This window comes from Protopterus annectens, chromosome 15.part0, assembly GCF_019279795.1.
Source record: "Protopterus annectens isolate FY-2018-M chromosome 15.part0, PAN1.0, whole genome shotgun sequence".
NCBI classification, from domain to species: domain Eukaryota; kingdom Metazoa; phylum Chordata; order Ceratodontiformes; family Protopteridae; genus Protopterus; species Protopterus annectens.
In genome coordinates, this window is record NC_056749.1 from 487,181,245 (window position 1) to 487,196,276 (window position 15,032).

At 44.1% G+C, this 15,032-nt stretch overlaps 1 protein-coding gene across 1 annotated transcript in view; it reads left to right on the forward strand.

Moving 5' to 3' along the window:
- The window catches only part of LOC122789778 (phosphatidylinositol-binding clathrin assembly protein-like), a 2,259,505-nt gene that overhangs the window by 309,742 nt on the left and 1,934,731 nt on the right, over positions 1–15,032 (forward strand). Inside the window, exon 2 of the mRNA XM_044057218.1 lies at positions 13,347–13,489. Coding sequence (XP_043913153.1) covers positions 13,347–13,489 — 143 coding nt within the window. The remainder of the gene's footprint in view (positions 1–13,346; positions 13,490–15,032) is intronic.

Genomic DNA, 15,032 nt, shown 5'->3' on the forward strand with positions numbered 1-15,032 from the left:
ATTAGCACTTCATGCTCAAAATTGGCAGTTAATTACCCAGGACAAGTGGGTATTAAACATAGTATCCCAGGGGTACAGATTTCGTTTCCATACTTTGCCAATTCCAAACGGTTGGCCAGATCTGCCACCAAATCAATGGGCAGAGGCTCAGAAACAAGATGTCCTTCAAGGATGCATCTGCAGTCCTAACATATGGGTTGTCCTGCCTCAGGCAGCCCTTCGGTCGGCCGGATTCCAAAGTCTGGGTCTGGCCTCGGCTGATGTCGTACTTCACCCGACATCACAGCTGCTGGGGTATAAAGGCATCAGCCGATGCCATTTTCTTCAGACTTTCTTGCCACGCGGTGCCCGAAGCAGAAGCTGTTCGCAAGTGCCGGTCGGTCAGATCCAGAGATTTCTACTACCGAAGACTTCTAAAAAGCTAAGTACCCCGTTGGGGACTCTTTCTTGCCTCAGCCGATATCAGACAAAGTAAATAATTGTTTAACTTGTGGGAAACAAATAACTCATAAGGATTTCCACTCTTGCTGCCTTCCTTGTTTAGGCCCAGACCACGACGTATCAGCTTGTCTAGCCTGTGCTTCCTTCAACCGACGGACGCTTAGACGTCGGTTGGAGTTTGCAGAGGAGTTTTTTTGGTCCCGCTTTTGCATACAAAATGCCGTCGGAGACTCCGACTACACATTTAGCTAAAAATCGCAAGGAAAAGGACCAACACTCGCGGTCCGCGGTTTCGCCTGAAACCACAGTTAGGCCAACCGCGAGTGTCTTGGTTTCGGCTGAAACAGAGTCCTCGGTTCTTCCTTCGGCCGAAAGCATGCCTCCGATAGCCGAGGCCTCACAGAGCTTGGCTGAATCTGCTACTGAAATTAACCCTACAGAAGCTGGCACCGAGGATTTGTCAGATACTATTCCTTTAGACATATCTACCCCTGCACGTGGGGCTGCTAGACCCCCCTGCTTCTATGTCTATCAAGGCTTTTTCCAGGGCTAAAGCAGCTAAATCTTCTAAGGCCTTACCTGCTAAAACTCCCTCACACAGGCCTACCTCTAGTTCCCAAATGCTCAGCCTGGCTGAGGATCTCATTTCTTTGATCAGGGGATCCCAAACTCACCCAGACAGGGCCTCTCAACCTCCTCCAGATAAGAGGCCTAGGACTGAACCCCCGGAACCTGTCTCTACAGACTATTCCTCGGATGACTCAGATATTTCAGACCCTCAGAAAGGCCCATATTCTCCTTATGAGGATTCTGATGCAGAAGACTCCATTCCTTCTGCTTCTCCTCCTGAAGAATTTTCTTTTGGGGAAACCTTACATGCTATGAGGGAACACTTCCAATGGCAGGGCCAGGATTTTTCAGATTCAAGGAAAAGGCTAAGGACTTTTTTACACTTACCACAGCATAGGCCTTTAGCCATTCCTCCAGTACTAACGGTTGTTGATGCATATAATGATGCCTGTACTGCCCCTGATTCTCTTCCTCCGGCCCCTGCCAAGCCTGACAGATATTACAGGGTCCCGGACATGCACTATCATTTGTATAAGGCTCCTGTTGCAGACCCTGAAACCATTTCACAGGGCCCTAAAGGTGTGGCAGCTGCCTCTGCCAAAAACCCTGTCCCCTCTGAAAGGGAATCTAGAGCATTAGAGAGATGGGGTAAAAAGGTTTATACTTCTGCTACTCTTTCGGCCAGGGCCTTAAACTGTCAATTTCACATGATTCAGTACCAGGAATTTTTTGTTAGACCAGCTAAATAAAAAACTGTCCTCTCCTGAACCTATAGACCGCAAGTCCCTCCAGGATTTGGTACATAACTTTCAGCAGGTCAGTAACCATTTCTTAAAATGTGGCTATGATGCACTGGAGGCTTCCTTTAGATCAGCTATGACTGGAACAGTGATTCGAAGGCATGCCTGGTTAAAAGAACAATCCTTACCAGACCATGTTAAGTCAAAACTCCTAGATGCTCCTATGGAGAAACAGTTTGTTTGGCTCCCCTGCACAGGAGGTTCTAAAGAAGGTGGAAGAAAAAGCAAAATCTGTCCAAACAGTCAAGGATTTCTTACAGGTCCAACCTCCGAGGTTTAGCAGAAATTGGCCTTCGAAGAATTGGTCCTTTCCAGACACCTCCAGAGCACAAAGAGGCAGAAATAGATGCCCAAGAGGCAGAGGTCAATCCAGGGGTGCCTACAGGGGACGTCATTGGCAACCTACCAACCAGAGAAGTACTGCCACAGATTCAACTACAACCACTTCCACAGGACAGACACAATGACTTGGCTCTGATTCCGCCTACCAGGGAACAACTGGAAGCACCCTTGGGCGGAAAACTAGCCTTATTTTCCAACAACTGGCATTACATTACAGAGACAAATGGACTTTACAAACAATAGACAAGGGCTACAGGTTTCACTTCCACACTCTACCAAAAAAGAGAGGAATGCCAAACCTACCACCAAGCCAAAAAACAGACGCTCTAAGACAAATCAACAACTTACTAAGGATGAGAGCTATAGAAAAGGTACCGCCTATGGAACAAGGCCAAGGATTTTACTCCAGGCTTTTCCTTGTACCAAGAAAAGAAAATCAATGGAGACCTATTCTCGACTTGTCCGCTCTGAACACATACCTCTTTGTTCCAAAATTCAAAATGCTGACCCTCCAGCAACTTCTTCCCATGCTGGGCAAGGAGTCTTGGCTGGTGACTCTAGATCTCAAGGAGGCATACCTGCACGTCCCTATACGACCAGATTGCTGAAGACACCTCAGATTTCTTGCAGGATCAGAGCATTATCAATTCTCAGCATTGGCCTTTGGCTTATCTACTGCGCCCAGAGTATTCACGAAATGCCTGGCATCAGTAATTGCTCATTGCAGGCTTCAGGGAATTCAAATTTACCCATACCTGGACGACTGCCTAATACAAGCGGACAACAAGGCAAAACTAACAAAAGATTTGGAAAAGGTCATACAACTGTTGCAAGCCTTGGGATACACAGTCAACATGCAAAAGTCAAGACTAGTACCATCCCAAAGGATAACATTCTTGGGTGCAGAACTGGATACATCAACTCAGATGGCGTTTCTCACAGAAGAAAAACAAAAGCAACTACCAGTCTATTTCATGACATTAACAACACAAACTCCGCTTACTGCAAGGAAAGTCCTGCAAGCCCTGGGTTACATGGCATCCTGCATAATATTGATTCCGCATGCCAGGCTGCATATGAGAAAGTTGCAATGGTACCTAAGGAATGTATGGTCTCAACACAAGCACAGTCTAGAAGCCCAGATTCCAATAATTCCATGCCTGAAGCAAGAATTCCTGTGGTGGGCTCAGGCCTGTCAGTTGAACAGGGGATTGCCTTTCCACAAACCTCATCCAAGCCAGACCATCACCACGGACGCCTCAGACCTAGGCTGGGGGGCACACATGGTGGACAAGTGTATACAAGGCCCTATGGACCCAAGACCAGCTGAATCTACACATAAATCTAAAGGAGATGCTGGCAGTGAAACATGCGATCCAGGCATTCAGACCATTCCTTCAACAAGGTCACCTGCTGATAAGGACGGACAATACCACAGTCGTGGTACATCAACAAACAGGGAGGTACACACTCATATCCTCTATGCCGGATGGCAGTGGACCTGTGGAATGCGGCCCTGAATCTCAACATTCAACTTCAGGCCAGATTTGTACCAGGAAAAGAAAATTCACTAGCAGACACCTTAAGCAGAACTACCACGGATGCTCACGAATGGATGTTGCATCCAGATATCTTCAAAACCATAACAAAGAAATGGTGACTACCAGAGATAGACCTGTTCGCCTCCCCACACAACCACCAATTGAAGAAATTCTGCACAAGAGCATACCACCCACTTGCTTGGAGGGTGGACTCCCTCTCCTTCAGCTGGAAAAACCTGACAGCATATGCATTCCCACCTCTTCCTTTGATGTACAAAGTCCTACTGAAGATCAAAGAGGATCAGCCAAGGGTAATCCTGATAGCTCCAGACTGGCCGAGGCAACATTGGTACCCGCTACTGAGAAGCATGTCTCGGACACACGCATGGCCTCTACCTCTATGTCCCTTACTTCTAACACAGAACAACTACAAGATCCTACATCCAAACTTGAAAACACTGCAGCTAGCTGCTTGGAATATTGCATAAAACAAAATAACCCAGATTTATCTCAGAGGGTTAAGGACATTATCCTGGAGGCTCGCAGACCCTCCACAAGGAAAACTTATTCAGCCAAATGGAAAAGATACCTCATTTGGAGTGCAGCAAAGGGAGAAAATGTCTCATTGGCAAACATAGCACACATCCTGGAATACTTAGCAGAACTGTTCCACAATGGCCTGTCCTACTCCTCCATTAAGATTCATGCATCAGCAATTTCAGCAGAATACAACATGGATCCTCCTGTCTTCTCTCATCCTCTACTCGGGCAGTTCTTGAGAGGAATCAAAAATGTAAAGCCTCCAAGGAAACCACCTTTACCTACATGGGATCTCAACTTTGTGCTGGAAAAGTTAACCCTTCCCCCTTTTGAACCAGCAGCAACAGCAGATTTACAGTTCTTGTCTTGGAAAACTGCTTTCCTGCTAGCAAGAAGGGTATCTGAGTTACAGGCATTAATGGCAGTACAGCCCTTCCTTATCTTCCATCAGGATAGAGTGCCTCTAAGAACTAACCCTACCTTTATGCCAAAAGTGGTCTCCAGAGTATCATTGAACCAAGCGATTCATTTACCTACATTCTTCCCCAACCCACAGAACAGGGGGGAAAGACTGCTGCATACCTTGGATGTGCACAGACAATTACGCTACTATCTGGACAGAACTAAGACCAACAGAAAAACTGACCAGCTTCTGGTAGCATATGCAACAGGAATGCAAGGAAAAGCAATTTCAAAACAGACAATCTCAAAATGGATAGGAAATTGCATTTGATTTTGCTACTCTTTTCATGGAAAGACAACTCCTGAAAATATCAGACCTCATTCCACAAGAGCTACAGCCACCACTACAGCTTTCCTATGAGGAGTGGCTACCAAAGACATTTTAGAAGCTGCTACTTGGAGCTCCGTGCATACATTTGCCAAGCATTATAACCTTCCTTTATACTCCAGATCCCGAGCAGGTTTTGCAACTGCTGTGTTGCAAGGGATCTTGACTACACCATCTTTATCTTAGTGCCTCTTCCCCCAGTTTGGCTATGGTATTCTACCCATATGTTAGGACTGCAGATGCATCCTTGAAGGACATAGTACAGTTTTGTACCTACCATAAATGTAGATGTCCGATAGGTATGCATCTGCAGTCAGGATTACCCACCCTCCTTCCCCTCTGTGGTATTCCTAGGGTATTTACCCCACTTTTAGCTAGCTGGGGGAATCTATTATGGTGTATTTGTTTGTATATATATATATATATATGTTTTTTTTTTTTGCTCTCTACTGTTTGGAATTATTTGCATTTATCCAAATTTAGCCTTTCTAGAGGGCACCTGGCATCTGGGGCAAGAAACACTGAGGAAAATGGCGTCGGCTGATGCCTTTATACCCCAGCAGCTGTGACTTCGGGTGAAGTGCGACATCAGCCGAGGCCAGACCCAGGCTTTGGAATCCGGCCGACTGAAGGGCTGCCTGAGGCAGGACAACCCATATGTTAGGACTGCAGATGCATACCTATCGGACATCTACATTTATGGTAGGTACAAAACTGTACTTTACGTCCCTCATGGATATGGGGGCTATTCAGCCAGTACTAGAACAGGAAAAAGGACAAGGTTTTTATTCAAGACGTTTCCTGGTATTCAGAAAAGACAATGCATGGCGTCCAATACTGGACTTAACGATTTTGAACACGTACCTGGACATTCCAAAATTCAAAATGCTGACTTTGCAACAGCTACTGCCTATGCTGGGCAGGAACGCTTGGTTAGTGACTCTAGACTTAAGAGGCACACCTGCAGAAGATACCTCCGCTTTAAGGCAAGTTTTTTGCATTACCAGTTCTCTGCACTGCCCTTTGGCTTATCTACTGCGCCCAGGGTCTTTACAAAGTGCCTGGCACCAGTAATTGCATTTTGCAGACAAGCATACAAATTTATCCTTACCTGGATGACTGTCTCATTCAGAGAACAAGGACTTTCTTCAACATTTGGCGTTTGTAAAAAGGCTTTTAACATGCCTAGGGTACACAGTAAACTAAAAGAAATCCCAACTGGTACCCTCTCAAATAATTACATTCCTGGGTGCTAGCTTGAATACAACTGCCCAGATGGCTTGCCTTACACCAGACAAAGGCAACTGACAACATACTTCAAACAGATGGCAACAAAAACCCAGTTATCTGCAAGACAAATTCTGCAGGCTTTGGGGTTCATGGCATCCTGCATTCTACTAATTCCATATGCAAGACTGCATATGAGGAAACTTCAATGGTACCTAAAAAGTTTATGGAGTCAACATTGTCAGTGTGTGGAAACAATGATTCCCTCTCATTCCCTGCCTGCAACAGGAGTTTCTTTGGTGGGCAGAGACATGTCACCAAAACAAGGGACTGTCATTCACTCTACCCCCTGCCACCTAAACCCTAACTACAGACGCATCAGACTATGATTGGAGGGGGCCCACCTGGCGGGCAGATGCATTCAGGACATATGGAGCCCAAAACAAATGCATCTGCATATCAACCAAAAAGAGATGCTAGCTGTTCAGAATGCTCTGACAGCCTTCAAGGACTTACTTCATCCAGGACAACTACTGATAGACGGGCAACGCCATGGTTATGTGATACATAAACAAGCAGGGGGGTGCACATTCCTACCCCCTTTGCAGACTAGCCATGGCATTGTGGAACACAGCTTTGACTTACCAAGTACATCTTCAAGCTGAATTCCTGCCAGGAAAACAAAACACTCTGGCAGACGACCTAAGCAGAAATCTTATGGACTCGCATGAGTGGAAACTGGATCACAAATCTTCAGCATGGTAACACAGAAATGGGGGAGCCCAGACACAGATCTATTTGCTTCTACCCAAAATTATCAACTGGACAAATTCTGCACAAGGACTTACACAAGCATGGAAAGTGGACGCCCAGTCCTTCAGTTGGACAAACCTATCAGTCTATGCCTTTCCCTCTCTGCCTCTTCCCTCCAAGGTCTTACTAAAAGTCAGACAGGAAAAACTAAAAATGATCCTGATTGCTCCGGACTGGCCTCGCCAGCACTTGTACCCAATTCTAAGGAATATGTCTCGACTCCCTCCTTGGTACTTGCCTCAGATACCTCATCTACAGTATCAGCAGAACAATCAAATTTTGCACACTCAGCTCCAAACTCCGAACCTTGCAGCATGGCTGATTATTTAATTCAAGCAACACCTCTCAGTAAATCTGTGATGGATGTCATTTTGGAAGCCAGAAGGCCTAGTACTAGAAAATCTTATGCTGATAAATGGCAGAGATTCTGTGCTTGGAACCAAGCACAAGGAATGGACACAGGAAAACCAAATATCCCTCAGATTTTACAATACTTGACTGAGATGCTTAACAAGGGCCTATCTTTTTCTTCAATAAAAATCCATGCCTCTGCCATCTCTGCTCATTGCAACATGGAGCCTCTCCTCTTTTTCATCCTCTGCTAAGACAGTATCTTAGAGGGGACAAAAATTTAAGGCCTCCCAGAAGATTACCAACTTCTGCATGGGACCTCAATTTTGTGCTGGAAAAACTCACCCTGCCTCCTTTTGAACCAGCAGCTACTGCGGATTGAAAATTTTTATCTTGGAAAACAGCTTTCCTCTTGGCTGTCACTTCAGCAAGAAGGGTTTCAGAGCTACAGGCTCTCATGGCTGTGGAGCCTTTTATTACATTTTACCTGGACAGGGTGTCCCTCTGGACCAATCCTTTCTTTATGCCTAAGGTGGTATCCAGTGTGGCTCTTAACTAAACAATTCACCTGCCAACATTTTACCTAAATCCGCAAAATGGGGGAGTGGATTCTGCATTCATTGGACATGCACAGACAACTAAGATTCTACTTAAACAGGACCAAATCTCAAAGTCTGAGCAATTACTGGTAGCATTTGATTCAGGATCAGAGGGGAAGGCTATATCCAAGCAGACTATTTCCAAGTGGATAAGCCACTGCATTCATTTCTGCTACTTGCACCATGGTAAACCTGTACCCAAGGGAATTGGGTCACATTCCACCAGGGCTGCCTCTACCTCAGCAGCTTTTCTCAGAGGAGTTCCAACCAAAGACATTCTAGAAACTGCTACTTGGAGCTCTGTTCATACCTTAACAAAGCATTATTTGCCTCTCTCCTCCAAATCCAGGGCAGGCTTTGCCACTGCAGTTTTGCAGGGCCTCATAGCCACTCCTAATGCTTTTTAGTTCCATCCTCCCATCCATAGCTTTGGGATTCTACCCAAATGTAATGACTGCAACAGTGAAACACGAAGAACATAGTACAGTTGTGTACACTTACCATAAATGTAGATGTTCGAGTGTATTCACTGTTGCATTTACATATAGTGCTGTGTGTGTGTGTGTGTATATATGTATATATATATATGTATATATATATATATATATATATATATATATATATGTATGTGTATGTATGTATATATAGATATGTATATATATATATATATATATATATATATATATATAGATATATATATATATATATATATATATAGATATATATATATAGATATATATATAGATATATATATATAGATATAATATGGGTCTACCTGACAACGCCGAAAGCTGATAACGCAGACTATGAGAAGACTGACACCAGAAGATCGAAAACTGGGATGACCGATGGATGAAAACCCCGACGCTGAGAACACCGACATGTGAAAAGGCTGTGTAAGTATGCGGTAGTGACGGACGTTAGGGTTAAGGTGCGAGTAAGGTAAGTGTGCGATATTGACTGACTCTAGGGATAGGGGTGGGTTAAGTGAGTTAGGGTTAGGGCGCGGGTTAGGTGAGTGTGCGATAGTGCAGTCTTTAGGGTTAGGGGCGGGTTAAGTGAGTTAGGATTAGGGCACGGGTAAGGTGAGTGTGTGATAGTGACGGACCTTAGGGTTAGGGTGTAGGTTAAGGTTGTAGATAGTTGTGTATGTAAGGTTTAGTGTGGGTTTGTAAGGATTTTGGTGTGCTTGTGTTGTGTGTGCTTTTTGGACAGGGGATTAGGTTCATAGGTTCATAGGTTTATACTAGGCTATCTGCCCTAAGGCATTTATAAGCCTAGCCCAAATTTTTGTGGCTTACGCCACCCCTTATATGAAAAAATACTCTGCCCATTAGTTTGTTGTGCCTCTGTCCAGCAGTGACACAGAGATGATTCCCGGGATAAACCTATGATCTCCCATCCACAGGTCAAGATTTCTCTTGAACAGAGCCAGCGAGGTGCTCTGCCTCACATGGACCGGGATTTTATTCCACAGCAATAGGGAGTCTCTGAGTGATAAATCTATCCCTCCAGCACGTCCTATTTATATCTGTGCTAAGGTTTAAGTCGCTTGCTCTAGTGGTTTTGGTGGATTTGGATTTTTTGAGGTGGAGCATGTCCATTAATTCCGGGTTGGACATGGCCTTGTATGTCAGGCACATGTCACCTCTGAGCAGACGGTATGCAACTGAATAGAGCTGGAGTTTTTTCAATCTGGCAGCATATGACAGATTTTGGAGTCCCTTTATCCTTTTGGTGAGGAACTTTTGGGGTCTCTCCAATTGCTGCAGATGTCGGGTGCGATACATCCCGAATGGGGCATTGTACTTGATCATTGGTCTGATAAGTGAAGAGTACAGGGGAACAATGACCTCACTAGATCTGGATGTGAATCCCTTCATGATCAGGTGGGCAATGTAGAAGGTCTTTCTAACCACTTTAGCAACGCGAGTGTCAAAAGAAAGGCCACTGTCAACTTGGGTCCCCAGGTCCCTGATAACCTCTTCTGTGCTTAGTGGATTGCCACCTATATGGTAGCTTGGGGTTACCTTGTTTTTCCCGAAGGGTATGACTATACATTTTTTGGCGTTTAACTTCAGGCCATGGCTCTGGCACCAGCTATCTGTTTCCGTGAGTCCCTTCTGAAGGATATCCGTGTCCGATGCACTTTCCACTATGGCGCCCAGTTTGCAGTCGTCTGCAAACTTAGTCAGCCAAAGTCCTCCCATGTTGGCCTGTACTTCTGAGAAGTAGATGCCGAACAATAGGGGGCCAAGGACCGAGCCCTGTGGGACACCGCTTGTGACCAGCTTGGAGTCTGACATAGCGCCAGCAACTCTAACCCTGTGGATTCTGTCCTTAAGCCAGTTTGCAACCCATCTTGTGACAAATGGGTTTACATTTAAGCTGGTACGTTTTTCTACAATACCCGAGTGGGGTATTGTGTGAAACCTTTGCAACCTCAAGGTAGGCTGTATGCACTGCCTTCCCCTCATCAATGGCCTTGGTGACTGTTTCGAAGAAGTCGACCAAGTACAAAAGGCATGATCTGCCTTTGCGAACGGCCAAACTGGGTCGGGTCCAATGTCTGCAAGTCCCCTATATCTTTGTTTATGAGCTCCATTATGATCCTCTCCATAGCTTTGCAGACTAGACTTGTTAAGCTTATGGAGTGGTAATTACCAGGGTCCGTAGAGGCACCGCCTTTGTGGAGTGGGACCACAGTTGCCGTACGCCACTCCTTGGGCACGTATCCTGTGGTAAGGCTGAGATTAAACAGCTGCCTTATGTGCGAGTTTAATTCCTCATTTAGCTCGTGTAGCACACAGCCGAGGACACCATCTGGTCCCATTGATGCTGTGTTTTTAGCTTTAGAGAGAGCAGCTTTCACCTGTGCATTTGAGATGTCTGGGAGGCTACACTCTGCTGGGATAGTTATCTCTCCTTTAGGGGGGGGAGAGGGGGTGAAGTTTGCACTGAACCTGTCTGCCAGTATGTTGGCAATATCTGTGGGTTCAGTGATTTTTGTATCATTTTGGACTAATTCTGAGCATATCTGGGAGTTTCCACCCAGGTTCCTAACATAGCTGAAAAAGGCCTTATGATTGTCCTTTGAATCCATGGCAATTTTTCTCTCAAAATTGGCCTTAGTTGATTTTATGAGTGCTCGTATTTTTTTTTACTAATAATGATCAGGGGTGACTTCCCTTTTATGGATTTTGTTCTATCATGTAATAGCTTTCTCCTCTTATTGTAAAGTTTGTTAATGGCTGGGGTCCACCAAACTGGACGTTTGCCCTTTGTGGCAAGAGGCTTGGTTTTATTTGGGATTGACTGATCCATGCAGTCCTGGAGGTGTTCATAGAAGGCATTTGTAAGGGCTTCCACAGCTTGGGTTGTGGTTTCCACTGGCTCAGGGGCCTTGAAGGATACCACACCAGTCTTGAGTAGTGTGAAGTTTGCTTTAGAGAAGTTCTTCACTGTGGTCTTTTTTGTTTGGGGTGGGGGTGGGATGTGGATTTCCAGTGAGATTCGTTTATGATCAGATCTCACCAATGAGGGATATACTTCCGGTGTGGAGCATTTTGTCCCCATGTTTGTGATGATGAGATCTAGTATATTTTCTCCTCTCGTGGGAACAGTGACTAGCTGTTCCATGGCATTTGAATTTATGAACTCCAGGAACCGTTGGGCTAGAAAGTTAGGGCTTGAGTAATGTTCCCAATCTATATTTGGGTAGTTGAAGTCACCCAATATGATGGTGTTTGGAGATGCATTTATACCCTCCAGTGTCTTCAGGAAGGCTGTGTGGGGTTCCTGAGTTTGAGAGGGTGGCCTGTAGCATGCTACAATTTGTAGAGCAGTTTTGCCTATAGTTAGTTGCACCTGGATGGTTTCCGAAGCTTCGTGCGTTGCCACCAACCTGGAGGTGTGGGTATCCTTTATGAATATGGATACACCCCCTCCTTTTGTGGTGTGGTTGTGGTGTGTCGGGCATGTGAGGTTTCGTGTTTGTGAACTTTCAGTTATGTGGTGTCGGTGTTGTAGTGCGTCGGTGTTGTCAGGTAGATCCATATATATATATAAATACAAATATATATATATAGATATATAGATAGATAGATATATATATATATATATATATATATATATATATATATATATATATATATATATATATATATATATAATATATATATATATAGGTTCATAGGTTCATAGGTTTATACTAGGCTATCTGCCCTAAGGCATTTAAGCCCCAAATTAATATTGTGGCTTACGCCCACCCCTTATATGAAAAATACTGTGCCCATTAGTTTGTTGTGCCTCTGTCCAGCAGTGACCCAGAGATGATTTGGGTAAAACCCTCGATCTCCCATCCACAGGTCTAGATTTCTCTTGAACAGAGTCAGCGAGGTGCTCTGCCTCACATGGACCGGGATTTTATTCCACAGCATAGGGAGTCTCTGAGTGATAAATCTATCCTATTTATATATACATACATATATATATATATATATATATATATATATATATATATATATATATATATATACACACACACACACACACACACACACACACACACACATATCTGGGGCAAGAAAATCTGAATAAAATGGCATTGGCTGCATGTTTTTATACCCCTGACGACCTGACGTCATGGAAGAGGAGATAGCAACCAACGCAGGACCCAAGACTTTGATATTCAGGTCGACTGAGGGCAACCTGCCAGCAGATTACCCTAATGTAATGACTGTAACAGTAAATACACTCGAACATCTACATTTATGGTAAGTGTACACAACTGTACTTTGTCTGCAACAGCTAAATAAGTGTGTTTATTTGAATGTTGTGCCACAGATGCCATCAGAAAGATGCATGGGAGGGAGTTTGAACCAAACCTAGAAAGAAGAAAAACAAACGAGTAAAAAAAAGGGCAAATCAAAACTGTTCCTTCAGAGTTAATTAGCCTGAGAGAATGTGAATGTCTGTAGCTAATTTCAGAAGGAATTTTGTCTTGGTTACCTGTATGCCCTTTGGGGAGATATGTGTACAAACCATTAAGCTTTTTGAATTTCTCCTAATGTGACATTTGATATTGCATATCTGTTTCAATAAACACTGAATGGATGCATGTTGCATAATTAGTCAAATTGTATTTTTGTAGTTTTCATCTGAGTAGCTCATTTTAAGAACAGTTTAGTAGCATGTCTTATTTTACTGAACTTGTGTTTAGAAATATATAATAAAAGATTTTGCGGTATATTATTTTAGCTTTAGATTTCTTTTGTTAACAGAGTTGATACACTTATTGTGCCTGTTTATACAATTTTTATTTATTGTTTAGATTTAATCCAGTGCACAAATGAGATGAATGTCAACATTCCACATCTAGCAGACACACTTTTTGAGAGGACAGCTAACAGCAGTTGGGTAGTAGTGTTTAAAGCGCTGATTACAACCCATCACATAATGATGTACGGAAATGAGGTAAGATGTAGTATTTTTGATGGTGACATGTTTTGCATATTTATATTGCATAAGAAGGTGCAAGGTCTGGAAACTCTGCCTTTTTTTTTACTTTAGCAGCTGCGTCCTGTTGACAAGAAATTGTTACTGAATTATTTGGTATACAATTATTGTAAATATTAAATACTGTATTTTTATAGGAAACTGTAGAGTACGCATGATGAATTTCTTCTGAGAGATGAGGAGGATATGCAGAACAATCTGTAATGCCACTCCATAACACTTAATACAGTGACATTTGTGTGATGCATTCTGGAGCTGATTAGATTTGAATGATAGCCAGCATTCTGCAGACATGTTGGGGAACAGGTTCTATAGTAAATTTGGTGTGCCTTCATAGTAGTCCTTGCACTACTGCAGTAACCACAGGTTTGGTCGTCACATAACCAACGTGAGAGGCACAGGGAAGTTGCGTGCCTGATGCTGTGTGTAGTCAGAAGCACAATGAAGGGCCTCATTGTGGCAGTGCAGGCACTGTGGATAGTGTGGACAGGCCGTGCAGGGCCACTTCAGCCAAGTGCCAACTGTGCTCACCATTTAAATGGGGTGGAAGGTGGGAAATGGGAAAACTATAAATGGGGCTAGAGCAGGAAAAGGAACACCACAAGGGTAATGTGGAGGGAAGATATGTTTAGGGGAGAAGGACATTTGTATGGAGAATGATGCTCATTTCCATCTACTTAAAATAGGTAGAAGGGTAAGGTAGCAAGGAGCGTATGCAGAGAGGAGGGCAAGTTTAGGGAAGGTAACTGGGACAGGCAGGCATGCAACGTAGACAGAGACTGACAAGGGAGGTGTTAGAAATAAGGGGGTGCATGTAGAGACAGACTGGGAAATGATGTTGGGGTGTATTAGTTTACAAACATGGCAAGGGGTATGACATACAAGGAAGGGGGAGCACCAAGGCAGAGGATAGAGTAAGGTATGGAGGGCATGCCTGTCTGACTCAGTGGGTAACCTATGCAGACATCGTTCTCCTCTATGGCTGCTGCCTCTTGAGTCTCTATGTGTGAGGTCAGTCAGCAGTGCTACTTGTATCAACTGCACAGGGAGACACTCCTGGGTGCTAGTGTGGGTGTCTAGTTGCTGCACCTTCTGCCAGTTGAGTACCTCTGGACCAGTTTTGGTGGTGGAGCATGTAACCTTCCATAGGTTGACCTTCATCCTTCTACAGAGAGGCAGGCTTTGATATGCAGATTCAACATTCCACTGCTGCATATTATTCTGTACTACAGCTAACTATGTAGAAAGAAGAAAAAAAAAACAGAAATAAAAAGAAATGCATCAGATTTGTACAAGTGAATTAAAACTGTTTTCAGTCTTGGAGTTAGAGATATTTGCATAATGCCCTTATCTCCTCTTCTGTGCCAGAGGCCCTTGGAACCTTTCTTGACCTTGAGAAGTGGATGCAGAGAAGGAGAGGCTCCAGTATGGATCTCTCTGGTCTCCACCAGGCTGCCCTCTTTATGGAGGTGGGTTCCCTGTTCTTAACTTTGTTTCTTAT